Here is a 27,915-nt window from a genome sequence, read left to right as displayed (position 1 = left end):
ATCTGCTTCCTCTCCCGTGGCACATAAGCATGTGTCTGTGTCTGTAAACCGGGTGGCGTATTGTAGGGTTCTTAAGAGTACTGTTCTTTTTTCCCACTTACCATTTTGTCATCTGTTCATGTTGAAAGAGATTGACTTAGGGGGTATGTGGAAAGCCATGTAGGGGTGTCTGTCTCGTATTTTTCTTTGTTTATATATACAAAACTGCTGTATTGAAATATAGTACACATGCTATATAATCCATCCTTTTAAAGCATACAATTCCGTGGTTTCTAGTATATTCACAGAGTCAGACAACTTTCACCACAATCTAACGTACAACATTTTTGCCCCCAAAAAGAACACTGTCCCATTCCCTCAGAAAGAGCGTTGTCTGTTCGCAGTAACTCCTCCTCCCTCCCCAGCCTCTGGTAGCCACGAATCCACTTCCTGTCTCTGTTTTTTGCCTGTCTTTGACATTTCATATAAATGGCGTCAACGCACTATGTGGCCTTTCGTGTCTGGCTTCTCTCACTGAGCCAGAGGTTCATCCACGTTGCGGCGGGAGTCGGAGCCTCATTCTTTATTAAGACTGAGTGAGATGCGCGTAGGGGCGGACCATGTGTGTCACTCCATTCCTCCTTGAGACTTGGCTACCGTGAATGATGGTGCTGTGCACATTCATGTGCGATCTGTGTGTGAACACGAACAAATGTTCCATTTCTCTTGGGTACATACCAAGGAATGGAATTGCTTGGGCATGTGGTAATTCCTTGTTGAGCAGTTTGAGGAGCCGCCAGACTCTCTTCCACAGCAGTGGCACCATGCGGCCTTCCCACTGGCAGTGTGTGAGGGTTCCAGCTTCCCCACGTGGGTATAGCCATCCTAGAGTGCGCAGAGAGGTTTCTCACCATTGTTTTGCTTTTCATTTCCTTAGTGATTCTTTTACTTTCAGATACCCCTTTTACAATGTAAAGCCTGTTCTAGCTTGAGGGCAGGACAAAAAACTGACCAAGGTGGCCCCCAGGCCATCGTTGGCTGGCCCTGGCAGTCCCCACAGGCTAAAGGGCGACTCTCAGGGTGTGGCTGCAGCAGGACACCAGCTGGGGTCCCTGTTCACCGGCGGCCACTGTGTTCCAGATGCAGTGCAAGCTGTTTGTCTTCGACAAGACCTCACAGTCCTGGGTGGAGAGAGGCCGGGGGCTGCTCAGACTCAATGACATGGCGTCCACCGACGACGGCACACTACAGTCCCGACTAGGTGAGCTGCAGAGGGCGGGCGCTGTGGCCGGGTCCCCATGGGGAGGGCTGGGGACTGTGCAATTCCAAAGGGAATGAAGGGGGGAGATCCTGACCCTCCCCTTGTGAGAGTCAAGGCACAGAGCCGGTCTCCCATGAGAGCCGCCCCCCAAACCCCTCCCTGCACACAGCCCTCAACACCACCCTCACACACTGGCTCCAGCTGCCAGCTTGTCCGTGACCCTCTTAGTGTCAAAATGGACAAAAGTCTATGGAAGTTTTTAAGCTGATTTTCTGACAGTGGCAGGTTTATGATAGAAAGGAAAATGAAATCAAACATCAAGTCTAATCTCTTGATAAAGAGAAATTTTGGCCAGGTGCAGTGGCTCACGCCTATAACCCCAGCACTTTGGGAGGCCGAAGTGGGCGGGTCACCTGAGGTCAGGAGTTCAAGACCAGCCTGGCCAACATGGCAAAACCCTGTCTCTACTAAAAATACAAAAATTAGCCGGGCATGATGATACATGTCTGTAATCCCAGCTACTCGGGAGGCTGAGGCAGGAGAATTGCTTGAACTTGGGAGACGGAGATTGCAGTGAGCCAAGATTGAGCCACTGCACTCCAGCCTGGGCGACAGACCAAGACTGCATCTCAGAAAAAATAAAATATACTGTTTTTGAAAAACTTTCATGTTAATATTTCATTGACAGTCAATGGACTTTTCCCTGTTGGTGGACATTTAGCTTGGAGTACCTGCATACACACACACCCACTTAAGGAAATCAGCCTGCATGTGTGCACATTTGAAATGTGGACGTGTCTTTTTTTCCTTCTAAAGGTGATTTCACTCCACCACCCAGGCTGGAGTACAGTGGCATGATCGTCGCCTCAAATTCCTGGGTTCGAGTGATCTTCCCACCTTAGCCTCCTGAGTAGCTGGGACTACAGACGCACCACCACGTCTGGCTAATTTTTTTATTTTTGTCTTTATAGAGACGGGATCTCCCTGTGTTGCCCAGGCTGGTCTTGAGCTCCTGGCCTCAAACAGTCCTCCCACCTCAGCTTCCCAAAGCGCTGGAATTACAGGCGTGGGCCACTGCGCCGGGACCATCTTTTTGTTTTATCTTCCCGAATCAAAGTGTCTTCCAGCCTTTTCATAAATACGGGTTTCAGGACCAGCAGTAACTCAAGCGGCCCACTTGAAGGGTAGTGTTCATGCACTTCGATGAGAAACACTGCCCTGGTCAGAACAGATAGGGGTGTCTCTGCAGGTTGGGACTGCTCTTTTGTTCCCCATGGACGTCTTCTTTTTTTTTTTTTTTTTTGAGACGGAGTTTTGCCCTTGTTGCCCAGTCTGGAGTGCAGTGGCTTCGTTTCGGCCCACCGCAGCCTCCACCTCCCAGGTTCAAGCGATTCTCCTGCCTCAGCCTCCCGAGCAGCTGGGATTATAGGCACCCGCCACCAAGCCTGGCTACTTTTTTTATACTTTGAGTAGAGACAGGGTTTCCCCACATTGGTCAGGCTTGTCTCAATCTCCTGACCTCAGGTGATCCGCCCACCTCGGCCTCCCAAAGTCCTGGAATTACAGGCTTGAGCCACTGCGCCCGGCCTTATGGACGTCTTCTTGTGTTTTTCCTTTTGTCTCGTGGAAATGTTCAAATGTCTGTGGAAGGAGAGGGCATAGAGCCCTGAGCCCCCAGGTCATCCCCTCTGCCTGGGTCATCAGCCTGTAGCCCCGTGGCAGCAGTACCCTCCACAGCCTCAGGGAGAGCAAAATCACCCCTGTCTTTCTCCCACTTGGCCTCTAAGGTGGGCACCTGGACTCAGAGAGATCTGTTCGCTGGGCCAGGGCAGGGGGACAAGTTTCTGACCCTCTCCAGGCTGCTGCAGTCGGGAGAGGCGGCCAGCAGGAAGGTAGGGGCTTGGCTGAGTCCACGGGGTGGGCCCAGGCCAGGCGCGGAGGTGTTGCATCCTCTAGAGAGTCAAGGCCCTCCCATTTTCCTCCATAATCTGCTGCCCTCAGTCCTCTCGTCCCCTCTCCATGGAAGCGCTAAGCTGCGGTCCTACTCTGCCTTCTCCTAAGGAAACCAGAGGGCAGGGCTGGCCCACTCAGAGGAGGCCAGTCAGAAGGGCGTGAACTCCCACGGAGGCCGATGTCTCACACACACAGGAAGCGCATGCACCTGAGTGTCAGGCTGCCTCCTGCAGCCCACCCCATGCTCCTCTCTAATCCCCCCTTCTCCAAGGGAACTACCATCCTGGTGCCCACCTGTGTGGACCAAACACAACCTCCCACAAGCTGCATGTGGCCTCTGGCCACTGATCTGCAGCACCAGCCTGTGCGGCCACCTGCAGTTGTGGCCTTCAGTGGTCCAGGCTTGGGGAGGAGGAGCCCCGCCCCGGGAGCAGGTGTGCCAGGGCTGGCCTCAGGGAGAAGTCTTGCTCTGTGGGTGGGTCCTGGGAGGATCATGGGCTTTTGCGCGGTGATGTCTCTTTCCATCTTGGAGCTGGCTGTTTGTGAGGGGGCCGGGGTGGGGGCCAGGGCTGAGTGGCTTTGTTGGTTGTAGTGATGCGGACCCAGGGGAGCCTGCGACTGATCCTCAACACCAAGTTGTGGGCCCAGATGCAGATCGACAAGGCCAGCGAGAAGAGCATCCGCATCACAGCCATGGACACCGAGGACCAGGGCGTGAAGGTCTTCCTGATCTCGGTGAGCCAGCCACGCGGGTGCATCTGGGACCCCTCATCCTGCCAGCCATGTGGGGGTTCCTGGGCACACAGATCAGGCAGGACGGTGGGGAGGGGAGGGGGAAGGGGCTTCAGTTGCTGCCTGGGACACAAGAAGCACTATGGGACCTGCCAGTCCCAGCCATCAGGAGTAGGGATCATGGTCCTTGTCCTCTTCTCAACCCAGAGAAGCCGCTGGGGTTTGGCTGAGGGGTTGTGATGTGTTCAGGGCTAACAGCCCTGTGGGGCGGTCACCTCTGTCCTGTGTCATGGTGTCACAGTCGAGTCCACCAACCCTGACCTCTGAGATATTCCCAGCCACCTGGGAGTGGTGGCATCCTTTCGGGGAGAGGCTTGCTGGCCCAGGGCCAATGGCCTCCCCACAAGGCCTTGTGGCAGTGTCACCTCTGAACGTTGGGACTTGGGACTTGGCACTTGTGTTCTGCAGAAGGCAGGAGAGGGTAGGACTGGGGTCCGGGAGTCTCATATCCTCCTCCCTTCCCAGGCCAGCTCCAAGGACACAGGTCAGTTGTATGCAGCCCTGCATCACCGCATCCTGGCCCTGCGCAGCCGCGTGGAGCAGGAGCAGGAGGCCAAGATGCCCGCGCCTGAGCCTGGGGCAGCCCCGTCCAACGAGGAGGACGACAGCGATGATGACGATGTCCTGGCTCCTTCAGGGGCCACCGCAGCTGGTGAGTCGGGTGGTCCCTACCCTGGGGGGATAGAAAGAGCTGCCCGCCGTCCTTGATCCAGTGCTGATCTCCTGGCGGGGGTGGCCAGACCTGGGAACTGCGGGCTCCATCTTGACGCGGGGCTGCTGCTTCCCTGCAGGTGCTGGTGACGAAGGGGACGGGCAGACGACCGGGAGCACATAGCGGCCGGGAGCCCGGCTACACACCAGGCTGCTGCTTTGTCCGTCTGTCCGCCCGCCCACCCGCCCCCACCCCGCCGGCAGCGTCCAGGTGCGGGGCCGGGAACCACACACCCCGCTGGGCCGGCCACAGTCTGGACCCGCACATCCTGTTCAAAAGCAGACTCTGGAACTGCCTGAATGTGGTTTGGGACACGAGACCTCATCATATTGATGAGCGAAACAAACAAGAACATTTCCTCCCTCCCCTCCTTTGAATTGAAATGGCACATTAAGACTTGTCACGGCTTCTCACTGGGACTGGAGACCTCGTTCCTTCACCCCGCGTGTCGCCAGCCTCTGGGTCCAGCCAGAGCCCCTGGCTTCTCCGCCGCCCACACCCTTCCCGCCCTTGTGGGGAACAGCCAGCCCTCTGCCCCTGCCCGGGGCTCCCCAACTACAGGCCTGGGACCCCCGCCCAGCCTGGGGGGCTGCTTGTACGAGTGTAGACACTGGGCCCGTTGGACGTGCTGTTAACTACTATCTTCATTTCCCACTTCCTTCCCCTCTCTGATCGGGGGTGTATATTTTACATCTTTTTTCTTTTTCTTTTTGAAGGCTTTGTTTTGGTTTCTTAGGTTAAGATGCTCTCCAGCATTGAGCAGGCACAGCTCTGTCGAGGTCCCTGTCCCCCACCTGTGGTTCTGGCCTCTGAGGTTGGGGGGCTACTTGTTTCCCACCCCAGGTTCCTCCAGGCCAAGCCATGGGGTGATGAGGAGTTGGGGCCCTGTCTGTCCTAGGCCTGGAGAGTGCCTATCTGGGAAAAGGTCACTGGAGCTGGAAGGGTCCCCAGGGTCCCCTGACTCCCGTCTCCATCTGTCACGTGGTTCACCATCATCAGGCACCAGGCGCAAACTGCTTCCCGCTGTTGGCCATCCCTTCCCCAGCCGCAGGTGTCCCTGCCCCCAGGACAGTCCAGGGCCAGGGGCCTCTGTGAGAGGCAGAGGGGGACCCTCACCAAGTCTTGGTGGAAGAGCCTGGGGGCTGGTCCCAGAACAGGCGGTCTCACAAGCACGCAGCACACTGGAGTAGACGCCTGTGCCCACCCGACCCTGGAGCGTGGCCAAGAGCCAGCTTGCACCACCCACCTGGGGAGGCCGAGGAGGAGGTCCCTTGGGCACAGGGCCTCTTTGGGACTTCAGAGGAAATCTCCCAGCCCCACTCTTGGAGGGTTAAGAGAAGGCCTCCTGCAGCTGTGCCGCCCACACCTCTAGGTCGCCAGAGCCCTGGCCCCCAGCCCCCAGCAAGCCTGAGCCCGGGAAGAACCAGAGGCCCTCCCGAGAGACCCAGTCACACGTCTCTGCTTTAAGCCTTAGCCAGCTAGTGACGAGTACAACGAGATAACGCCCATGTGTTTTGGAACATTTATGTAAGATTGTCATATGAAATGTATTTGGGAACTACATTAAACTTTTAACTAAAACCCTGGCCTCTGCATGCCCTAGGGGCCTCAGGAAGCCCCTGACCAGGAACGGCCTCCACCTCCCCGGGCGAGGACCTCCAGCAGCCTGGGGCCTCATGCTCCCACCCAGCGTGTCACCAGTGCTGGGGTCCAGCCACAGCCCTGTTCTCTCCACCGCCACCCGCACTTTACCCCCAACCCCCGCTGCAAGGCCCCGCCGGTCTTCTGCCCCCCGCCCAGAGCTCCCAGCCTCGGGCTGCTCACGAGAGTGTAGATACTGGGCCCACTGGACGTGTTAACTGCTATTTTTATTCCCCATTTGCCATCTTCTGATTGGGTTGATGTTTTACAGATTTTTTTTTCAAAGGCTTTATTTTGGTTTCTGAGGTTAGGATGCCCCCTTGCCCCTCGCTCCACACCTGGGCAGGTCTAAACTTCCTTCCAGGATGGCCTCCACACACAGCCTCCCACCTGGGGTCACCTGGCTTCCTGGGGGACCTGCAAGGGAGGGGTGGGGAGCAGCAGTCCGGGTGGGGGGATCAGGGGACCTTGGCAGGTACATCCGCAGGGACTGCAAGGCCTCGGGTCAGCATGGTGTGGGTGGGGAGAGTGTTTCTCCCTGGGGTCCTGAGCCAGTGACTTCTGTTAGGACCTTTGTCCCACCTCCGCCTGGTGGCCCAGCAGGGACCTGGTCTAGCCAGTCCTGCAGCCTCCATTCCCCCACCTGCCCCTCCCCGCTCTGGTGTGGCTGCCCAGGAGAGAAGGGGCCCAGGGAAGGGAGGTCTCCGGCAGGGGTGGGGAGTGACAGGCCAGGGCAGCAGGGCTGAGCCGGAGCTGCTCACAGCTGCCAGGCACTGGTCATCATGGCCACGAACTCCTCATCCGTGTTCATGGAGGCACTCACGCCGCTGTAGTAGTCCTGGAATTCCGCCAGTGTGACCTGGGAACAGAGGGCCGTGAGGGGGCACGGCCGAGGAACTGCCTGGGGAGGGGGGCCCCCCGCACAGCCACCCACCTGCCCGTCCTTCTCAGAGGAGTCGAAGTTGTCCAGGAAGCGGCGCAGCACCTCGTCCTCGGTCCACTCCCCACTGCGCACCTTGGGGTGGGCACGGCCACTGTACACCCCGCGGAGGTCGTCCACCGTCACGACACCGTCCCCACTGCGGTCCAGCTTGGCAAATGCAGCTGCGATGACTGCCTCCCGGGCCTGGGACATGGGGGGCTGGGACAGGAGGTGGTGACTGGGGGTGGTGGGTAGCACACCCAAACCCCCAAGACGCTGTGCAGAGCACCGGGGCTGTATGCCCCAGCAGGCGCCTCTTAACAGCAGCTCTTGAGGAGGAGTCCCCTGTCTCCGCATCTCAGCATCCTCTGTCACCTCATGCCCAGGGCACACGCCTTGATTGTGAGGTGGGGGCTCACCCGCAGCGCCCGAAGGAACTCCTCCAGATCCAGTGTCCCGCTGCCGTCGCGGTCCCACTTCCTGCACACACCCTCTGCCTCCGCCTGGTCCAGCACCAGCCCGAGTTTGGCCAGACCCTGCCGGAACTCATCAGCGTCCAGGGATCTGCTCCTGTCCCGGTCTAGTTGGCGGAAAAACCTGGAGGCAGGGGACACAATTGGAACAGTGGTCTCAGGGGCTGGCGTCAGGAAGCTGGGAGGGGACAGCTCACCTGGCCAGGCCCTGGATGCCCGAGGCCCCGCGGGACAGGCACTGTGCCCGGAGTTTCTCCATGGTGGCATCCACAGCATCCATGCTTGGTCTGGGCTCTGGGCAGCTGGAAGGGAGAGAGGTGAAGGTGGGGACTCCCGCAAGCCCACCCTGGCCGACTGCCCCTTGTTCAGACGCTCACCTGGCCTGCGTCTGTCCCAGAGTCCTGCCTGCGGGGCCTTGTGTTAGCTGTGTTGTGCCTGGGGAGACTGTTGCTAGTGGAAGGTGCCTCTGGAGACGGGGCGGGGCCCAGCTGCATGAATGCACTGTGCTGGGCAGTAGCAGTGGGGAGTGGGGGAGGGATGGGTGCACCCAGCCTGACTGCTTACTCAACTGCCAGCCCCACAGGGCCTGGGACAGAGCCAGATCCCTGTGGCACTGCATCCCTTTCTGGCTCCAAGGAGGAGGGGCAGGCCACTGCCCTGCAGGGGCTGAAATGCCCTGGATGGAGACAAGTCCGTGGCTGGGGAGGCTCGAGGCATGATTCCTGTGTGACCCTGGACAGGTCCCTTTCCCTCTCTGGGCTTCACAGGGGCTTCTCAGCCCAGGCCAGGGCTGACAAAATTGCTGAGGAATCAAAGTTCAAAAGGGCCCCAGGTTCTGACCAGCCACAGCGGCTCACGCCTGAAATCCCAGCACTTTGGGAGGTCTAGGTGGGAGGATCACTTGAGTCCAGTTTAGACCAGCCTGGGGAACATATAGAGAACTTGTTTCTATTGTACAGCAACAAAAATGCCCCAGGTGGGCTGGGCGCGGTGGCTCACGCCTGTAATCTCAGCACTTTGGGAGGCCAACGTGGGCAGATCACGAGGTCAGGAGTTTGCGACCAGCCTGACCAACATGGTGAAACCCCGCCTCTACTAAAAATACAAAAATTAGCCGTGCATGATGGTGGGCGCCTGTAATCCCAGCTACTTAGGAAGCTGAGGCAGGAGAATCGCTTGAACCCAGGAGGTGGAGCTTGCAGTGAGCCAAGATCGCACCACTGCACTCCAGCCTGGGCGACAGAGCAAGACTCCATCTCAAAAAGAAAAAAAAAAAAAAAAAAAGCCCCAGGTGGCCCAGGTCCTGGGGCCCCAAGACCTCCCTCCCAGGCCCACCTCCAAGGGCAGGTCCTGCAACCCACAGAGACTGAGCTGAGCCTGAGGGACACCTCTGCTCACTGCCACAAAGCTTGTCACTGGCAGTCATTAAGAGCCAGTCCCAGGACTTCTGTCTTTACGGATCTTTTGTTGTTGGTTTTCAGGCCTGAAACGTGACTTAGTGGGCTGGCTCCTGACAAGGTGATGAGCCAGAGGTTGTGACCCCGAGTGGAGGAGCAGCCCTGATCCCAGACATAAACCTCAAGAGACAAAGCCACCTCCCTGAAGGCCTTCAACGGAGACGTCAGATATACCTGCCCGCTGATGGCTGGGTTTTCCAGGACTTGCAACGTGGGCCCTGTTTGAGGACCCACTGTTCGCCCCGACCCAAGGATCATCAATCGGAGCCTTCTCCAAGCTTGGCTTTACCTCGCCCACAGCACAATTATATTGTCAGAAGTTGCCTTGCCTGAGCGAGGTGGCTCATGCCTGTAATCCCAACACTTTGGGAAGCCAGGGCAGGAAGATCACTTGAGCCCAGGAGTTTGAGACCCCCCCATCTCTATAAAAACTACAAAAAATTAGCCAGGCATGGTGGTGTGTTCCTGTAATCCCACCTACTTGGAAGGCTGAGGCAGGAGGATCACTTGAGCCCGGGAGTTGGAGGCTGCAGTGAGCTATGATCGCACCGCTGCACTCCAGCCTGGGTTACAGAGCAAGACCCCCGCCTCTTAAAAATAAATAAATAAACTGCCCAGGCGCGGTGGCTCACGCCTGTAATCCCAGCACTTTGGGAGGCCAAGGCGGGCAGATCATGAGGTCAGCAATTCGAGACCAGCCTGGCCAACATGGTGAAACCCTGTCTCTACTATAAATACAAAAATTAGTCGGCCGGGCGCGGTGGCTCACGCCTGTAATCACAGCACTTTGGGAGGCCGAGGCAGACAGATCACCTGAGGTCAGGAGTTTGAGACCAGCCTGGCCAACATGGTGAAACCCTGTCTCTACTTAAAATACAAAAAAATTAGCTGGGCGTGGTGGTATGTGCCTGTAATCCCAGCTACTCGGGAGGCTGAGGCAGGAGAATTGCATGAATCTGGGAAGCGGAGGTTGCAGTGAGCCGAGATCGCGCCATTGCACTCCAGACTGGGGGACAAGAGCAAGACTTTGTCTCAAAAAAAAAAAAAAAAATTAGCCAGGCATGGTGACGGGTGCCTGTAATCCCACCTACTCTGGAGGCTGAGGCAGGAGAACCACTTGAACCCGGGAGGCAGAGATTGCAGTGAACCAAGACCACGCCACTGCACCCCAGCCTGGGTGACAGAGTGAGACTCTGTCTCAAAAATAAATAAATAACAAAAAAAGAGGCCAGGGCTGGGCGCGGTGGCTCACGCCTGTAATCCCAGCACTTTGGGAGGCCGAGGTGGGCAGATCACTTGAGGTCAAGAGTTCAAGACCAGCCTGGCCAACATTTTGAAACCCCATCTCTACTAAAAATAAAAAATCAATAGCTGGGCATGGTGGTGCATGCCTGTAATCCCAGCTGCTCAGGAGGCTGAGGCAGGAGAATCACTTGAACCCTGGAGGCAGAGGTTGCAGTGAGCCTAGATCACACCACTGTACTCCAGCCTGGGTGGCAGGGTGGCAGAGCCAGACTCCGTCTCAAAAAAAAAAAAAAAAAAGAGGTTGCCTTTGGAGTCTGAAACCAATCTGTAGATTACAGGCATCCCAGCATCTTCATTCAGGCCACCACTGATGTAACATCATCAGTTTTATGAGAAATCATGGTGACATCTGGCTGCCAAAATCCTGATGGCTCACTGCAATCCAGAATTATTTAAATAGGCAGAGAAATACTTTCGTGTCTATGAGTGTTACAAGCAGCATTTTTTTTTCTGTGTAGAGAACGATAAAATATAACCACTATTATTGAAGTGCTGTTTTGGCATCTCATTTGTAAATGTTGAGTAAGAATTTCTTGGGAGGCCAATGCAGGAGGATCACTTGAGGCCAGGAGTTCAAGACCAGCCTGGGCAATGTAATGAGACCTCATCTCTAGAAAAAATGCAAAAACGCTGCTAGGCATGGTGGCATATGCCCGTGGTCCCAGCTACTTGGCAGGTTGAGGTGGCATGATAGCTTGATCCCAGGATTTTTTTTTGAGATGGAGTCTCCTTCTGTCGCCCAAGCTGGAGTGCAGTGGTGCAATCTCGGCTCACTACAGCCTCCATCTCCCGGGTTCAAGTGATTCTCCTGCTTCAACCTCCTGAGTAGCTGGGATTACAGGCACGTGCCACCACACCCGGTTAATTTTTGTATTTTTAGTAGAGACGGAGTTTCACTATGTTGGCCAGGCTGGTCTCGAACTCCTAGCCTCAGGTGATCCACCTGCCTTGGCCTCCCAAAGTGCTGAGATTATAGGTGTGAGCCACTGGCCCAGCCGAGACCAGGATTTTGAGGCTGCAGTGAGTTGTGATCACACCATTGCACTCCAGCCTGGGCAACAGTGAGACTTTGTCTCTTTAAAAAAATAAAAAAAGAAAGAAAGAAAACAGAATTTCAGCAATAACTTCCCCCAGAATTGGAAGTGGCCCTGGCCCTCCAGACCCGGAGTGTGTTCCCTTCACACCTCTGGGCCTCTGTTTTTTGTTGTTGTTTTTTTTTTTCCTTTGAGACTGAGTCTCTGTCTCCCAGGCTGGAGTGTGGTGGTGCAATCTCCACTCACTGCAACCTCCACCTCCCGGGTTCAAGCAATTCTTCTGCCTCAGCCTCCCGAGTAGCTGGGACTACAGGCCCCCGCCACCACGCCCGGCTAATTTTAGTATTTTTAGTAGAGACGGGGTTTCACCATGTTGGCCAGGGTGGTCTCGAACTCCTGACCTCAGGTGATCCACCTGCATCCCAAAGTGCTGAGATTACAGGTGTGAGCCACCGCGCCCGGCCTGGGCCTCACTTTCCACAGCTGTAAAATGAGGACAAAGCCTGTGTCTACAGGGAAACTCGAAGATTAGATGCAATCAGTGTAGAGAGTGCTTGGCCTACGCTCCCTAGATTCTACCTGGCCCAGCAGGACCCTACCATGAGGCACAAATAACACAGAGGGCCTCCCTCTTGCCCCCAGGCCAGGAGGAAAGGATTAAGGACCCAGGCCAGGAAATCATCCGGTTTATTCTTGAGCACAGACAGGCCCCAGCCTGCCTTTCCTTTGTACAAACAACCCCCCTCCTTGTTCATCCAGAGGAGAAAATGGGCCCATTGTTACTGCACTGAGGGGTCACTGTTGCCAGGCAGGCAGGCGGGCGCCATCCTGAAGGCCGTGGGTGGCCTCCGACCTTTCTGGTCTGAAACAGGCTGTGCCCCTCGCCGGTTCCTGGTGTGACAGTTCCCTGAGTGAGGAGGTAGGGGAATGGCTGCCGACCAGGCCAGGGTGACAGGCTGGCTCAGAAAGGCACAGGAGTTTTCTCCTTTCCCTGGTTTGACAACAAGCAAAGCACCCTGAATGTCCTGGGCTAAGAAGGACAGCGCAGAAACAAGGAGTTCAAAAATCGATTCTTTAGGGCGTATAAAAAGGAGACAGTTGCGTGCTACAAAAGCTAGGCTAGGGCCGGGCACGGTGGCTTACGCCTATAATTGTAGCACTTTCGAAGGCCGAGGCGGGTGGATCACCTAAGGTCAGGAGTTTGAGACCAGCCTGGTCAACATGGTGAAACCCCCCCATCTCTACTAAAAATATAAAATTAGCCGGGTGTGGTGGTGGGCGCCTGTGATCCCAGCTACTCTGAAGGATGAGACAGGAGAATCGCTTGAACCTGGGAGGCGGAGGTTGCAGTTAGCCAAGATCGCACCACTGCACTCCAGCCAGGGCGACAGAGTGGGACTCTGTCTCAAAAAAAAAAAAAGACCAACAGAAACTCACACCCTGGCTAAAGAGGGTGCCCTGAACTCCAGGCAAGCTTGGCCAAGTCTTGCCAGAAATCCAGATCTTTGTGTTTGCATTGCCAGGTTTTTAGCAAGGGTGACTGATTCAAAGCTTAAAAACAAACAAACAAGAACACTTCTGTCTGGGTTAAACGTCTGCATCTAGCCTGTGGGCCTATTTGAAAACTTTTTGACTGTTCAGCCTGTTCTGATGCTTAGACAGGACTTTGGCTCTGCCGTAGGGTCCCCCTGCAGGGTGCTGGTGACTCCCAAGGACACTGACAGCAGTGGCTTTCTGTCTCCATTCTGTAATCCGCATTCCGGGCTCACACTGTGGTCCCAAACACCGCAGGCTGGAGGTGGTCCCTGTCTGCCTCTTCCCCAGTGCTGTTGTCAAGGGGTGGACCAGGCCCACCGGGAGGTGGGTGGCCGGGGTCACTGGCCGGCAGGGGCCCCAGGCGCTCAGCCTCAGCCAGGGCATCCAGCAGCCCGGCCAGGGGTGGCCGGCGGCGGCAGATGTCCTGCAGCAGCTCAGCCCGGGGCTGCAACTGCCTAATGAGCTCGTCCCTCTGGTGCACGGTGGCCTGCAGGCTGTGGACAGTGGCCTCTGAGGTCATCAGCTGCTCCTGGAGTGTGGCAATCTCACTGGCAGGAAGGCAAGAGGAGGTGATTACGGAACTGAGGACCACAGCACCTGCTCCTCCCTGCTCCGGACCCGCAAGAGGCTCCCCATCGCCTTTGGGATAAAGCCCGCATTCCTCACCACTGCCTCAGGGTCCTCCCTGGTTATGAACGGAATGTTTCTTTGTTTTTATTATTATTATTATATTTTATTTTATATTATTATTTTTTTTTGAGACGAAGTCTCGCCCTGTCGCCCAGGCTGGAGTGCAATGGCGCAATCTCAGCTCACTGCAACCTCCGCCTCCGGGGTTCAAGCAATTCTCCTGCCTCAGCCTCCCTAGTAGCTGGGATTACAGGTGCCCACCACCACGCCCGGCTAGTTTTTTGTATCTTCAGTAGAGATGGGGTTTCACCATGCTGGCCAGGCTGGTCTCGAACTCCTGACCTCGTGATCCACCCGCCGTGGCCTCTCAAAGTGCTGGGATTACAGGCGTGAGCCACCATGCCCAGCCTATTATTATAATTTCTGAGACAGAGTCTCGCTCTGTTGCCCAGGCTGGAGTTCAGTGCAACCTCTGCCTTCCAGGTTCAAACAACTATCCTGCCTCAACCTCCCGAGTAGCTGGGTTTACAGGCATGCGCCACCATGCCCGACTGATTTTTGTATTTTTAGTAGAGACAAGGTTTTGCCATGTTGGCCAGGCTGGTCTCGAACTCCTGACCTCAAGTGATCCGCCCGCCTTGGCCTCCCGAAGTACTGGGATTACAGGCTGAGCCACTGTACCCAGCCTGAACTGAATCTTTCCGTCTCCCCAAAATTCATATGATGAAGTCCTAACCCCAATGGGAGGTGTATTAGTCCATTCTCATGACGCTCTAAGGACATACCTGATACTGGGTGATTTATAAAGAGGTGTAATTGACTCACATTTCCACATGGCTGGGGGCGGCCTCAGGAAACTTACAATCATGATGGAAGGCACCTCTTTACAGGGCAGCAGGAGACAGAATGAGAGACCAGTGAAGGGGGAATCTCTTATAAAACCATCAGATCTCCCTTGTTGATTGATTGAGACAGAATCTAGCTCTGTCATCCAGGCTGGAGTGCAGTGGTGTGATCTTGGCTCACTGCAACCTCCGCCTCCCGAGTTCAAGCAATTCTGCCTCAGCCTCCCCAGTAGCTGGGACTGCAGGTGTGTGCCACCATGCCCAGCTAATTTTTTTTATTATTATTATTTTTAGTAGAGACAGGGTTTCACCATGTTGGCCAGGCTGGTCTCGAACTCGTGACCTCAGGTGATCTGCCCGCTTCAGCCTCCCGAAGTGCTGAGATTACAGGCGTGAGCCATTGTGCCCAGCCATTAGATCTCATGAGAACTCACTCACTATCACGAGAACAGCATGAAGGGGAAACCATCCCCCATGATTCACTTACCTCCCACCAGTTCCTTCCACAACACGTGGGCATTATGGGATTACAATTCAAGCTGACATTTGGGTGGAGACACAAAGCCTAACCATAGCAGAAGGGTATTTAGAGATGGAGCTTTATGGAGGTGATTAGGGTTAGATGAGGTTGTCAGGGTGGGGGTCTCTAAGGTGGGATTAGTGTGCTTATATGAAGAGATACAAAAGAACTCCCTGGCTCTCTCTGCCCTGTGAGGACGCAGAGAGAAGCCAGAAATCTGCAAGCCCGGGAGAGGGCCCTCGCATAATCTGACCATGCTGGCACCCTGCTCTCGGACATCCAGCCTCCAGAACGCTGAGAAAGAAACCTCTTGTTTAAGCCACTTAATTTATGGCATTTTGTTTTTTTGTTTGTTTGAGACAGAGTGTCTCTCTGTTGCCCAGGCTGGAGTGCAGTGGCGCAATTTCGGCTCACCGCAACCTCCGCCTCCTGGGTTCAAGCGATTCTTGTGCCTCAACCTCCCAAGTAGCTGGGACTACAGGCGCGTGCCACCACACCCAGCTAATTTTTTATATTTTTAGTAGAGACAGGGTTTCGCCATGTTGGCCAGGCTGGTCTCGAACTCCTGACCTCAGGTGATCTGCCTGCCTCAGCCTTCCAAAATGCTGGGATTACAGGTGTGAGCCACCGCCCAGCCAGTTTATGGCATTTTCTTATGAGAACCCTCATTTCGTCCCCTCACTCTTCCTGCAGTTCCTTCTTTTCCATTATCTTTTCCCACCTATTCTTAGTAGGCTCTTCCTCTGGGAAGCCTTCCCTCTGAGATCCCTCAGAGCCCCATATGCCCCTCTGTCACAGCCGTTGGCCACCGATGATGTAACTGCCCAGTGACATGTCTGTCTCTCCACTGGACTGTGGATGCCCAATGGGCAAGGCTAAGTCTTACTGCTGTGCTCCACTACCCAGCAGAATGCCTGACACACAGTAGGTGCTCAATGAAGATGAATGAATGAGTGCCTGGCACACAGCAGGTGCTCAGTAAAAATGAATATTTCCAATTAGCTCTGAATTAATAGTTCCCACCTGGGCCCCAGCTCCTCCCACCTCCCTGGGTGCCTGTCTCATCTCTTTCATCCTCAGCTGTCAGAGGGACTCTTCAACAATGCTGATATGGGCTAGCATGGTGGCTCATGCCTGTAATCCCAGCACTTCAGGAGGCTGAGGCGGGAGGATCACTTGAGCCCAGGAGTTCAAGGCCAGCCTAGGCAACATAGTCTGACCCCATTTCTAAAGGATTTGTTTTTTTTTTTTTTTAAACTCAGCCAGGTGTGCTGTCGCACGCCTGTAATCCCAGCTACTTGAGAGGCTGAGGAGGGAGGGTGAGACTGCAGTGAGTCAAGATCGCACCACTGCATTCCAGCCTGGGCAACAGAGCAAGACCCTGTCTCAAAAATAATAAAAGAGATAGGCGTGGTGGCTTATGCCTGTAATCCCAGCACTTTGGAAGGGTGAGGTGGGAGGATTGCTTGAGCCCAGGAGTTCAAGACCAAACTGGGCAACACAGCAAAACTGTCTCTACAAAAAAAAATACAAAAAATTAGCCATGCGTGGTGGTGGACGCCTGTAGTCCCAGCTGCTTGGGAGACTGAGGTGGGAGAATGACCTGAGCTCCGGAGGTCGAGGCTGCACTCCAGCCTGGGCATAGGAGTGAGGCCCTGCCTCAAAAATAATAAATTTAGGCTGGACGCGGTGGCTCACGCCTGTAATCCCAGCACTTTAGGAGGCTGAGGCGGGCGGATCACCTGAGGTCAGGAGTTAGAGACCAGCCTGCACAACGTGACGAAAACCAGTCTCTACTATAAATACAAAAAATCGACCGGGCGTGGTGGCGGGCGCCTGTAATCCCACCTACACGGGAGGCTGAGGCAGGAGAATCGCTTGAATCCAGGAGGTGGATGTTGCAGTGAGCTGAGATCACGCCACTGCACTACAGCCTAGGCGACAAGAGCGAAACTCCGTCTCAAAAAAAAATAATAAATTTTAAAAGTTAAAATGCTGATATGATCCCCTCCTCCCTTGCTGAAGAGCCTGCTATGGCTCCCAATGTCTACGCTGGGCGGTCTGTGATCCCTGCGTCGCTCAGCACCTGTAGGAAAGTGGGCCTGTTTGAAGTTAGAAGTCCACACCTGTGTCACTTCTCTCAACTTTACATACTGATTACTAATTAGAGTTTTTTGGTGTTTTTATCAATCCCATATTCAGTCTAGCTTCCATACAAGTGCACACGGTTCCCCCTGCCCTTCCTCGCTTTCCAGCCTCGGCTCTGCCTCCGCCTACCGCCTCGGTGAAGTCCACCTGGCCGGCCCCGGGCCTCACCGGTCCTTGGCGCGACCCAGTTCGTCTAGGGCGGCGCGCAGCTGCTGGTCGTGGAGGGCCAGGCGCTCGGCTTGGGCGTGCACCGTGCGCTCCGCCGCGTCCAGCCGCGCCTCCAGCTCCGCCGCGCGCCGGTGTACGGCTGCCAGGTGTGCGTTCGCCTCCCGGATCTGCAGGGCCGGCGGCGCAGACATGGCCCAGGCCGCTGTCCAGGCCCGGCCACGCCCCCAGGCGGCCCGGAACTGGCACAGTCCCCGCCCCCGGGAGGGCCCCGCCCCACTAAACCTCGGCGCGATTGGTCGCTGACCCCGCTAGACCCCACCCCACAGGGCTGGGTCGTGCTCTCCTCAAACCCAAACACTACCACCGGTTCCGGGATCATGAAACTCCGCCCCTGAGTTTGGGCTCACTCTAGGATTTGACAAGATCTTGACAGCCACGCCCCCAGGCTGGCCACATCCTTTGGCGGCTCGCGCAACTCAGGCTCTGGAAACGGGATTGGTCACACCTTCGATACTGTCCCCGCCCTACTTGGAAACTAACACCAGGATTGGCCCGGACTCCGCGAAACAGCAAGCCTGACCACGCCCCCCGAACCTGTGGCCTGTCAGGAGTAGATCCCGGCATGGCCTCGCCCCTTCATCCCTTATACAGTCTCGGATTGGTCAAGTCCCTTTTAGGTTATGCCTCCAATTCTAGCTTCGCCCCCAAGTCAAGCGCCTGTGTACTTCATCCGGCCTAGGGCGTGGGACAGCCTCGGGTTGGACAGAGGCCACGTCCCGCTGAGCTTCTCGTATTGTCATTGGTCACTTTCCCGATAATCCCCGCCCCTGACCCTGTCCACGGCTCAAAACAGTAGCACGCAGCTCAGACTCCAGCTTGGTGACTGACCACAGGGCATGACCACTCGCTATACAGCTTCTGACACTGGGTGTGGCCACATCCCCGCCATGCCCCGCCCCACAGTCATTGTCTCTTCGTGTCTTGCTCCTATCAACTGGAGTCCCGCCCGTCCCAGTCTGAGCCTGGCCCCTCCCCTAGTAGATTAGTCCCCGCCTCTAGTAGTCAAACTGTCCCTAACCTAGGACTCCCTGAGCTGGGACTAGCGAAATCTGTCTGCATTGATCGCAGTCGTCCTCAGTTTCACCCTCTGGGAATCGGCCTGGGGGTGCACGTGCTGCTGCTCTCTTCCACCAGGCCCGTCCCCGGCGCGTGCGCGCGATCCGTGTCCATGTCCGCGCCTATCAATAAAATTGCTCACTTGTTGCCGGCCCGCTAGCCCGAAAGGTTGCGCGCGCAGCCCGAGAAGTCTCGCGATAGCCAGCCGCGGCTGCCCTTGCGCTTGCCAAGCCGGCGGGGTCCGTGGTGCGGGATCGGGGTTGCAGGCTATGGCGCCGAAGGTTTTTCGTCAGTACTGGGATATCCCCGATGGCACTGATTGCCACCGCAAAGCCTACAGCACCACCAGTATTGCCAGCGTCGCTGGTGAGCGCCGGCCGGGCCCCGAGGGTGGAGGGCCGAGGCCGCAGGGAGGTCGTGGGGTTACTGGGGGCTGTTTGGATCGAACGGGTCTGGGAGTCTCGCGGGTACTCACGTGGTCGTCATCGGGGTGTCTTGGGCGGTCGTAAGGGGGGATCTTGTGTGAAATGGATGTTGGTAGGGGGTCCAGCAGGGTTGGGAGCATTGGGAGGTCGTGACATGCGACAAGCTAGTCCCTGGGGTCGTCTGAGGCGGTCCCAAGCGATCGCCAGGCTCGGGGAAATTGTGGAGTGAGACAGGGCCATTATCAGGTCCAAGGAGCCAAGGGACCACGAGACTTTCCAAAGGGGTAGCAGATTGTTAGAGGGGATCATGAGTCATGATTGGGGCATCTGAGGGCGGTACAGATGTTTGAGAAAGTTTTGGGGTGAGATGAGGTCTTTCTGTGGTCAGGGGGTGCTGGGTGGTTAGGGACACCTGAAGCTTTTACTGGGACCGCCAGAGAGGTCCTAGGTGAGGTGGATCAGGAGCTACTATGAGGGTAGCCTTGCAGGGGAATGAGGGGGACCCACAAGCCCTGACATTCTTTTTTTTTTTTTTTTTTTTTTTTTTGAGATAGAGCCTTGCTCTGTCGCCCAGGCTGGAGTGCAGTGGCACGATCTCGGCTCACTGCAACCTTCACCTCCCTGGTTCAAGCAATTCCCCTGCCTCATCCTCCCAAGTAGCTGGGATTACGGGTGCACGCCACCGCGCCTGACTAATTATTTTGTATTTTTAGTAGAGACGGGGTGTCACCGTGTTGGCCAGACTGATCGGGAACTCCTGATCTCAGGCAATCCGCCCGTCTCGGGCTCCCAAAGTGCTGGGATTACAGGCGTGAGCCACCATGCCCGGCCAGCCCTGGCATTCTCTTATAGGGTAAGTCTGAGTCTTGCCCCTTCCAGCCTGAACGTTTCATGGGCATCATGTCCTTTAATTCTCAGCCACAGGTTGGGACTCATCAGGTCCCAGATGGAGCTGGAAGTCCCCTTCCCTCTGATGAAGAATCTTTACAAACTGGGCCAGGTGCGGTAGCTCACACCTGTAATCCGGCGCTCAGGAGGCCAAAGTGCGAGGATCACTTGAGGCCAGGAGTTCCAGACCAGCCTGGGCAAAATAGCAAGATTCCCATCTCTGCAAAAAAGTAAAACAATTAGCTGGGCATGGTGGTGTGTACCTGTAGTCCCAGCTACTCAGGAGGCTGAGACAGGAGGATCACTTGAAACCAGGAGTTCAAGGCTCTAGTGAGCTATGATTGCGCCACTGCACACCAGCCTGGGCGACAGAGCGAGACCTTGTCTCAAAAAATAAAAATAATAGGCCGGGCGTGGTGGCTCACGCCTGTAATCCCAGCACTTTGGGAGGCGGATCATGAGGTCAGGAGATTGAGACCATCCTGGCTAACACGGTGAAACCCCATCTCTACTAAAAATACAAAAAATTAGCCGGGCATGGTGGCGGGCGCCTGTAGTCCCAGCTACTTGGGAGGCTGAGGCAGGAGAATGGCGTGAACCCAGGAGGCAGAGGTTGCAGTAAGCCAAGATTGTGCCACTGCACTCCAGCCTGGGCGATAGAGTGAGACTCTGTCTCAAAAACAAAACAAAACAAAACGAAACAAAAAACCAGCCGGGCACGGTGGCTCACGCCTGTAATCCCAGCACTTTGGGAGGCCGTGGCGGGTGGATCACGAGGTCAGGAGATCGAGACCATCCTGGCTAACAGGGTGAAACCCCGTCTCTACTAAAAATACAAAAAAAATTAGCCGGGTGTGGTGGTGGGTGCCTGTGGTCCCAGCTACTCAGGTGGCTGAGGCAGGAGAATGGCGTGAACCTGGGAGGCGGAGCTTGCAGTGAGCCGAGATTGCGCCTTTGCACTCCAGCCTGGGCGATAGAGCGAGACTCCATCTCAAAAAGAAAAAAAAAAAAAAAAAACCCAAAGAAACAGTCTTTACAACCTGGTGTGTGTATAAGCTGAGGAATCAATTTGGTCAACTCTGTATTTCCAGCATATGTGAAACAGGGCCTGGCCAAAGTTGCGGCTCCATTGGGAGACATTTGAATTAGGGCAGACCTAATCATCACTCCTATATTTTGCATATTTATTAATAGTAAGACAGACGTTATTGTGTCTCCATTTCTTACAGGTAGGGACTGAAGGTTGGAGAAGCATATTAACTGCTCGAGGGTCATTTGAAGCTGGGTGGCAAATCCAGGTCGGCTGACCTGCTCCTAGGGGTCTCTGAAGCAAGGAGTGTTCCCATCAGGTCCTTATCAAGGGTCTGCAAGAGAGGGCTGAAAGGGGCCACCCAGGGGATAGGATCTGAAACTGAGAAAGACGTGCATGTTGGTGTTCATGTGAGAGAGTGTGTGTATTCCTCATGCATGAATACAAAATGAGTGGGCTGCGGTCTCAGGAGGCCTTTGGAGGAGACAGCTTGTCTTGGGGTGTGGTGTTGCTGAGTGAAGGGCCTCTGGGACCAGGGGGTCTCCCTAGAGGGTCTTAGAGTGGGAGGTCGGAACTTTTGACAGAGTTGCCATGTCAGGGGATCTCTGATGGCATCAGATTTAGATTTAGGGGTGGTCAGTGGCTTCTGTGAGCCCTCCAAGGGTGCCCAGGGGTCTTCGAGGATGACATTCATTCTCCCTAAATTTTTCTTTTTTTTTTTTTTTTTTCTTGAGATGGAGTCTCATTCTGTCACCCAGGCTGGAGTGTAGTGGTGCGATCTTGGCTCACTGCAACCTCTGCCTCCCTGGTTCAAGCAATTCTTGTGTCTCAGCCTCCCAAGTAGCTGGAATTACAGGTGCCTGCCACTGTGCCTGGCTAATTTTTGTATTTTTAGTAGAGACAAGGTTTCGCCATGTTGGCCAAGCTGGTCTCAACCTCCTGGCCTCAGGTGATCCGCCCGCCTTGGCCTCCCAAAGTGCTGGGATTACAGGCATGAGCCACCGCACCCGCCCTTCTCCCTAAATTCTTCAGTGACCAGCTCCACTCATTGTGCAGAACTTGCTGAAACTTGTTTCTGGGTCCTCCCCTCACTGCCCCACTCACTTCATTCCCGGGCTCCCCTCACTTCTCATCTGAGGGAGATAAGTTGTTTCCTGGCTGGCTTCCCTGAGTTGGGGACCCTGGACGACGGGGAGACTGTACTCAGCAGAGCCCAGGACCTGTGGGCACACGATAACTATGGATGAATGAATGAATTAACGAATGAAGCATCTTGTGGGCACCATTTGTGAGTGAATGAATGAGTGAATGTGGCACCTTGTTAGGTACTCGGTAACTTTGTGAATGAATGAATGAGTGAATGAGTGGCAGTAGCTGAATGAATGAATGAATTCACACTGGGTCTGGCAGTCACTGTGGGAGGCTCAGAGGAAACCAGCAGTCGGGGAGCAGAGGGAAGGGGGCATTTTGAAGGGCGCCGGGGGCTCCTGGAGGGGTGGATGTGGCAGGACACCACAGCTGGATGACAGCTGGGGCAGAGTTGGGGTGGGGCAGTCCTTGACCTCTGTGGGATAATCAGGGGTCCCAGCTCGTCCACTCCCAGTTCAAGGACTTTGGAAGGGATGGAGGATGGTGGGCGCACTCACCGTGTCAGGCGTGCTCCATGACCTAGGGGTCCCTTGGCCAGGACCACTGGCAAGGGGGTGGCATAAGGAGGTTCCGCCCAGGAGTCCCTCAGTGACAGTTCTGGGGACATCACTGAGTCTTGTCGGTGGTTCCCTCTTGAGATGAGAGGGTTATAAGACACTCGTGGCTGGCCCAGCCCCTGCATCAGGACTCTTCAGGTCCCAGGCAGGGCTGGCAGTCCCCTCTCATTAAGAATCTTCAAGTACGGGCATGGTTGCTCATGCCTTTAATCCCAGCACTTTGGGAGGCTGAGGCGGGCGGATCACCTAAGGTCAGGAGTTCGAGACCAGCCTGGCCAACATGGTAAAACCCCGTCCCTACTAAAAATACAAAAATAATAATAATAATAATTAGCTGGGCATGGTGGCAGGCGCCTGTAATCCCAGCTACTCAGGAGGCTGAGGCGGGAAAATTGTTTGAACCAAGGAGGCAGAGGTTGCAGTGAGCCGAGATTGCACCACTGCACTCTAACCTGGACAACAGAGCAAGACTCTGCCTCCAAAAAAAAAAAAAAAAAAAAAAAAGGCCAGGAGTGGTGGCTCCCGCCTGTAATCCCAGCACTTTTGGGAGGCCGAGGTGAGCGGATCACGAGGTCAGGAGGTGGAGACCATCCTGGCTAACATGGTGAAACCCCGTCTCTACTAAAAATACAAAAAATTAGCCGGTCGTGGTGGCGGGCGCCCGTAGTCCCAGCTACTGGGGAGGCTGAAGCAGGAGAATGATGTGAACCCAGGAGGCGGGGCTTGCAGTGAGCCGAGATAGCGCCACTGCACTCCAGCCTGGGCGACAGAGCGAGACTCCATCTCAAGAAAAGAAAAAGAATCTTCATAGACTCCAGCTCTCTTTCAATTAGTAAATAAATGACAGAATTTGGGAGGGGGGGATGTGTGTGTGTGTGTGTGTGTGTGTGTGTGTGTGTGTGTGTGTGTGTGTGTGTGTGTGTGTGTGTGTGTATGTGTGTGTATGTGTGTGTGTGCACTGACTGAAGTGTGACTGAGGATGGGGCTGCTGGGCCAGGAGCAGGTGGAGAGCCCTGGGGGGGACCCCTGTACTGGACTCCAGTCCCTTACCCTGGATGCTGTAGCAACCCCCTTTCCTGCCGCAGCCCCCAGACCTGGCACTCCGCTCCATCCACCTTTCTTTTTTTTATTTTGAGACGGAGTCTCACTCTGTCCCCCAGGCTGGAGTGCAGTGGCACAAGCCACCTCCACCTCCTGGGTTCAAGCGGTTCTCCTGACTCAGCCTCCCGAGTAGCTGGGACTACAGACATGTACCACCACGCCTGGCTAATTTTTGTATTTTTAGTAGAGATGAGATTTCACCATGTCGGTCAGGCTGGTCTCAAACTCCTAACCTCAAATGATCTGCCCACCTTGGCCTCTTAAAGTGCTGGGATTACAGGCGTGAGCCACCTCGCTTGGTCCTCCATCCACCTTTCTGAGGTCGAGCAGGAATCCCAGGGGTTGGTGTGGGATTAGGAGAAACCAGATCCACAAGGTACTCTTTATATGTGGTCTCTTTCTCTGCATCCTAGGTCTCAATTTCCCCATCTGTGCTTGTGGGGAGCAGATGGTCCCTCCTCTGGGCTGCTCTGAATATGAACCCCACTGCTGGATGTGAGAGTCCCCCCAGTCGCTCTTGAGGGACAGAACCAACATGAGCTGAATTGGATCTGAGGCTAGGGTGCTATTTCGGGGGGGTCACTGCCAGGCCTGGCATGTCCCATGGGTCCCTTGAAGCTGGATGGGGAACTGGGGTGGAGCCTACTCCCCTGGGGCGGTCGTGGCGGGTGAAACAGGGCTGTGGTCAGACCTGCCAGGCTCCTCATACATGGAAGCCAATGTCAGGGGCCAGGCAGCTGGGGAAATGGCAGAGATGGAAAAGCTAACCGCAGTGGCGAGGCTGGGTGGCGGGGGCGGCAGCCAGGCAGCCAGGTGTGCGGGACGAGCCCAGGCCCGAGCTGCCAGCAGGAGAGGGTCGAGAGTGGCAAGGAGGAGGCGTTGGCAGCCAGGCAGGGAAGCGGAGCCGCTGCCAAGGGGGATTAGGCCCAGGAGCCCCGGGCCCCACAGGAGAATAGAGCCATTGATGGGAACCTGGAGCTGGGGCCCTGGTGCCAGGGCCCGTGGGGAGCGCCGCTGAGCTGGCGGTGTGAGGCCGGAAGCAGCCGCAGAACGGAGGTCTCAGGCCTGTTCTTGTGTCCACCACGTGGATGAGTCTCCATCTGCCGGCCGGTGCCCTGCCCGGGCCAGCATGGCTGATGGGCGCCCAGCAGGTGCTCTGCAGGAGCCAGTACTGGTCAGGCTTGAGAAAGTGGCCAAGGAAGGCCTGCAGGGAGTGGGGAAAGAAGTGAGAGGCCCCTCAACTTTGGAGCAGCAAACCCGAGTTCAAATCCAGCTCTGCCACTCAGCAGCCGGGGGTACCATGGGCAAAGAATAGGGGGCTGCTGGGAGCCACCTGGGGGGCATCGTGAGGACTGAGGGAGGGAGACCACTCAGTGGGGTGCTCGGCCAAGCAAGGGCTTAGCAGCAGTGGGGTCTGAACAGCCTCCCTCCTCTGTCTCGCAGGCCTGACCGCTGCTGCCTACAGAGTCACACTCAATCCTCCGGGCACCTTCCTTGAAGGAGTGGCTAAGGTCGGACAATACACGTTCACTGCAGGTGAGCAAGCTGGGCTGGGCATGGCTGGGCCCTTTCCTGGCACAGCCCCAGCTCTTCAGAGCACATTTGACGGCTGCCTCTTCTCCCTGAGTCCCCGGCCCGTGTCCACAGTGCCGGCCACCCAGAGAAAGTCGGGTGTTCCTTTATCAGGAATACATGCAGGGTGGGGAGGCCCAGGAGACCAGCTCCAGGACTGGGGTCGGGAGGCTGCCATGCACAGCGAGCAGCCGACCCGTGGCATCTGTCTCCATCCAGACGCTGGCAGTGAGCGCCCAAGAGGCTCCTGCTGTGCCCGTCTCGAGGCCATTGCTCTTCCCGTCTACCCCGCAGCTGCTGTCGGGGCTGTGTTTGGCCTCACCACCTGCATCAGCGCCCAGGTCCGCGAGAAGCCCGACGACCCCCTGAACTACTTCCTCGGTGGCTGCGCCGGAGGCCTGACTCTGGGAGCACGCAGTGAGTGGGCCCCTCCCCACCCCCACCCTCCTCCCAGCCTGGCAGAATGACCCCTGACCTCTGCTCATCCTCCACCCTCTCTGTTCCATCCCGGACAAGAAGCAAAGCAGCCTTCTTGAACACCAGCCATTTCAGTCCTAGCGACAGCTGCTGCTGCTGCTTAAGCACCTACTGTGGCCCTCCCTGACCTGCCCTGTCCCCTCCCCACCCTCCCCTCCTCACTCTGCTCCAGCCGCACGGGCCTCCTCACTGTTCCTCCCACATGCCAGGTACAGTCCTGCCCCAGGGCCTTTGCATGGGCAGTGCACTGCCTGGAATGCTGTTCCCCTCACTGTCCTGACCACCCTGTGTACTGTGTACAAGTCAGCGTCCCCGCCACCCTCGCTCTGTGCCGCCTTCCTTCTGCATGCCTTGTCAGAGGACACAGGTCACCAAGGTCACCCCCTGTCTCTGCCACTGGCCTGTGAGTCAGAGAGGAGGATGGATGGAGTCTCGCCCTGCCATCTCTCTCCCTGCACCTGCAGGGGAGCTGCCCCCGCAATCTTCACTTTACAGAAAAGGGTATTAGGGCTCAGGGAGGGAATTAAGTGGCCTGAGGTCACCTGGCGGAGCAAGTGGCCTTCTTTGCAGCCATCAGAGGGTGCAGCCCTGGTGGAGGAGGCCACGCTTGGCACAGGGGAGCCCGTCTGGAGCATGAGCCAGACACCACTCCTGCCCTCCCACGGGCCCGGGCTCAGGGTCAGTGCCCGCCTGTGCCCCTGGCCTACCCCCAGCCCGCCAAGGCTTGGGCCCTCAGGGCCGGCGGGAGGAGTGAACAAGCCCTCTTGCAGCTCAGCCGCTCTGGCCTGGCATGTTGGGTGTGATGAATGGCAGGTTCCAGGCAGGCAGACAGGGAGGGTGCGAGGGCAGGGCCTATGCCATCACTGCTGTCTCTGCATCAAGACCTTGGGGAGGCCTTGTCCCTTCCCAGCTCCCACTGGAACTGGTCAGAGGCTGGAGGTGGGTTGAGGTCTTGACTGTAGCCCAGCTCAGGCTGGAACTGCTCCCTGTCCCCAAGCCAGCCTCCCTGTCCATCTTCAAAGGGTGTGAGTCCCTTTAGGTCCTGGTGTGTGGGACATGCCTCCTTCCTCCTCTGGCCCCGAGGCTTCGGAGCAGGAGAGCCTGGGGAAGTGGGGGCACCGTCTGGGCTCCTCGGTACACAGACTACGGGACAGATGCGTGGCCTGGCCCTGGCATCCATGGGCAGAGGACAGACTGAGACACACCGATGTGTCACCACTGCCCGGTGCCCAGCCTTGCCCCAGCCCCAGCTGGGGACAGCACGGTGTCCTTCTCGCAGGGGGCAATCAGTGTGGGGTGGGATGAGGACCCGCAGCCTGGGTTCCTGCTGGGAAGCAGCCTGGACTCCGGCCTCCCTCTGGGCGTCAGTTTCCACATCTCCAGAGTCTAGGGCCCTCTTCCTGAGTCACTTAATCCCTGAAGAGAGTGTCCTGTCAGGGATCTCAGTCTGGCTCCCAGGGTGGGCACCGGCCAGGGCGTGGAGCATCTTGGTCCGGCTGAGCCCCACCCGGGCCTGACATCACCTCCCCACTCCCACAGCGCACAACTACGGGATCGGCGCCGCCGCCTGTGTGTACTTGGGCATAGCGGCCTCCCTGGTCAAGATGGGCCAGCTGGAGGGCTGGGAGGTGTTTGTAAAACCCAAGGTGTGAGCCCTGTGCCTGCCGGGACCTCCAGCCTGCAGAATGCGTCCAGAAATAAATTCTGTGTCTATGTGTGTGTCAGTGTCCGGAGGGCTTGATGACGGCGACACAGCGGCCGGTGAGGGCGGATCTGGGAGGGAGTGAGGAAGAGAGATAAGATAAGGCCCCCTGCACACGCGCCTGCCTGCCGCCCGCCGTCCCTGCCAAGGGTACCAGCCTGGCCCCACAGAACTGGTAGTGCATCAGGCTGGGGCCATTGGGAGCCCAGGAGGGGAGACGGCTGGGATGCGCCCCAGCCTCTGCTTCCCCCAGTTCCCAGGGCAGGGCGGGAGCGTGCCAGTGACCTGCCAGCAAGTGGAAACTGGGCCCCGCCGCCCACAGCCCTTCCCTCAGCGCTGTCGGCTCTGGTCACAACCCCCCTGCAGATCTTGAGCCATCCTTTCTCTGGGCCTGTCCCCAAAGCCAACAACATGTGGAAAACACGCCCAGGCCCCGTCTCCAAATTCCTGGGCACTGGAGCGGAGAGCCCCGGACAGGCTGGCCCAGCAGCCGTCCCCATCCGGCAGGTCACTCGCAGCCCC

At 56.5% G+C, this 27,915-nt stretch overlaps 4 protein-coding genes across 5 annotated transcripts in view; 2 read left to right on the top strand and 2 right to left on the bottom strand.

The window, feature by feature from the left end:
• The window catches only part of RANBP3 (RAN binding protein 3), a gene marked incomplete at its 5' end in the record, with an annotated part of 62,312 nt that extends 56,034 nt beyond the window's left edge, over nt 1–6,278 (top strand). The window contains 4 exon segments of the mRNA NM_001133401.1: nt 1,120–1,240; nt 3,786–3,928; nt 4,451–4,637; nt 4,777–6,278. Of these exon segments, the coding sequence (NP_001126873.1) occupies nt 1,120–1,240; nt 3,786–3,928; nt 4,451–4,637; nt 4,777–4,820 (495 nt within the window). The 3' untranslated portion in view covers nt 4,821–6,278.
• On the bottom strand, nt 5,381–17,358 carry CAPS (calcyphosine). Of its 2 annotated transcripts, none has more exons than XM_063719870.1 (5): nt 17,338–17,358; nt 7,931–8,035; nt 7,680–7,857; nt 7,273–7,479; nt 5,381–7,197 (listed from the first exon to the last, which is right to left on the bottom strand). In XM_063719870.1, exons 2-5 carry the CDS (start codon nt 8,011–8,013, stop codon nt 7,096–7,098), a joined length of 570 nt encoding a protein of 189 aa, XP_063575940.1. In that variant the 5' UTR covers nt 8,014–8,035; nt 17,338–17,358; the 3' UTR covers nt 5,381–7,095. The 2 variants fall into 2 exon arrangements, with proteins under 2 accessions (XP_063575940.1, XP_024092240.1); XM_024236472.3 differs by lacking the exon at nt 17,338–17,358 and adding an exon at nt 8,111–11,565.
• VMAC (vimentin type intermediate filament associated coiled-coil protein) lies at nt 12,200–17,759 on the bottom strand. Its single transcript, XM_009252660.4, has 2 exons — nt 17,377–17,759; nt 12,200–13,613 (listed from the first exon to the last, which is right to left on the bottom strand). The coding sequence occupies exons 1-2, from the start codon at nt 17,565–17,567 to the stop codon at nt 13,295–13,297; spliced, it is 510 nt and encodes a 169-aa protein (XP_009250935.1). The 5' UTR covers nt 17,568–17,759; the 3' UTR covers nt 12,200–13,294.
• Nucleotides 17,760–18,702: 943 nt separating this feature from the next.
• NDUFA11 (NADH:ubiquinone oxidoreductase subunit A11) lies at nt 18,703–27,410 on the top strand. Its single transcript, XM_024236474.3, has 4 exons — nt 18,703–18,858; nt 25,086–25,178; nt 25,509–25,631; nt 27,231–27,410. Exons 1-4 carry the CDS (start codon nt 18,762–18,764, stop codon nt 27,341–27,343), a joined length of 426 nt encoding a protein of 141 aa, XP_024092242.1. The 5' UTR covers nt 18,703–18,761; the 3' UTR covers nt 27,344–27,410.
• The last annotated feature ends 505 nt before the right edge of the window (nt 27,411–27,915 follow it).

This window comes from Pongo abelii, chromosome 20 (assembly GCF_028885655.2).
Source record: "Pongo abelii isolate AG06213 chromosome 20, NHGRI_mPonAbe1-v2.0_pri, whole genome shotgun sequence".
NCBI lineage: Eukaryota > Metazoa > Chordata > Mammalia > Primates > Hominidae > Pongo > Pongo abelii.
This window is presented reverse-complemented; position numbering and strand designations above follow the sequence as displayed.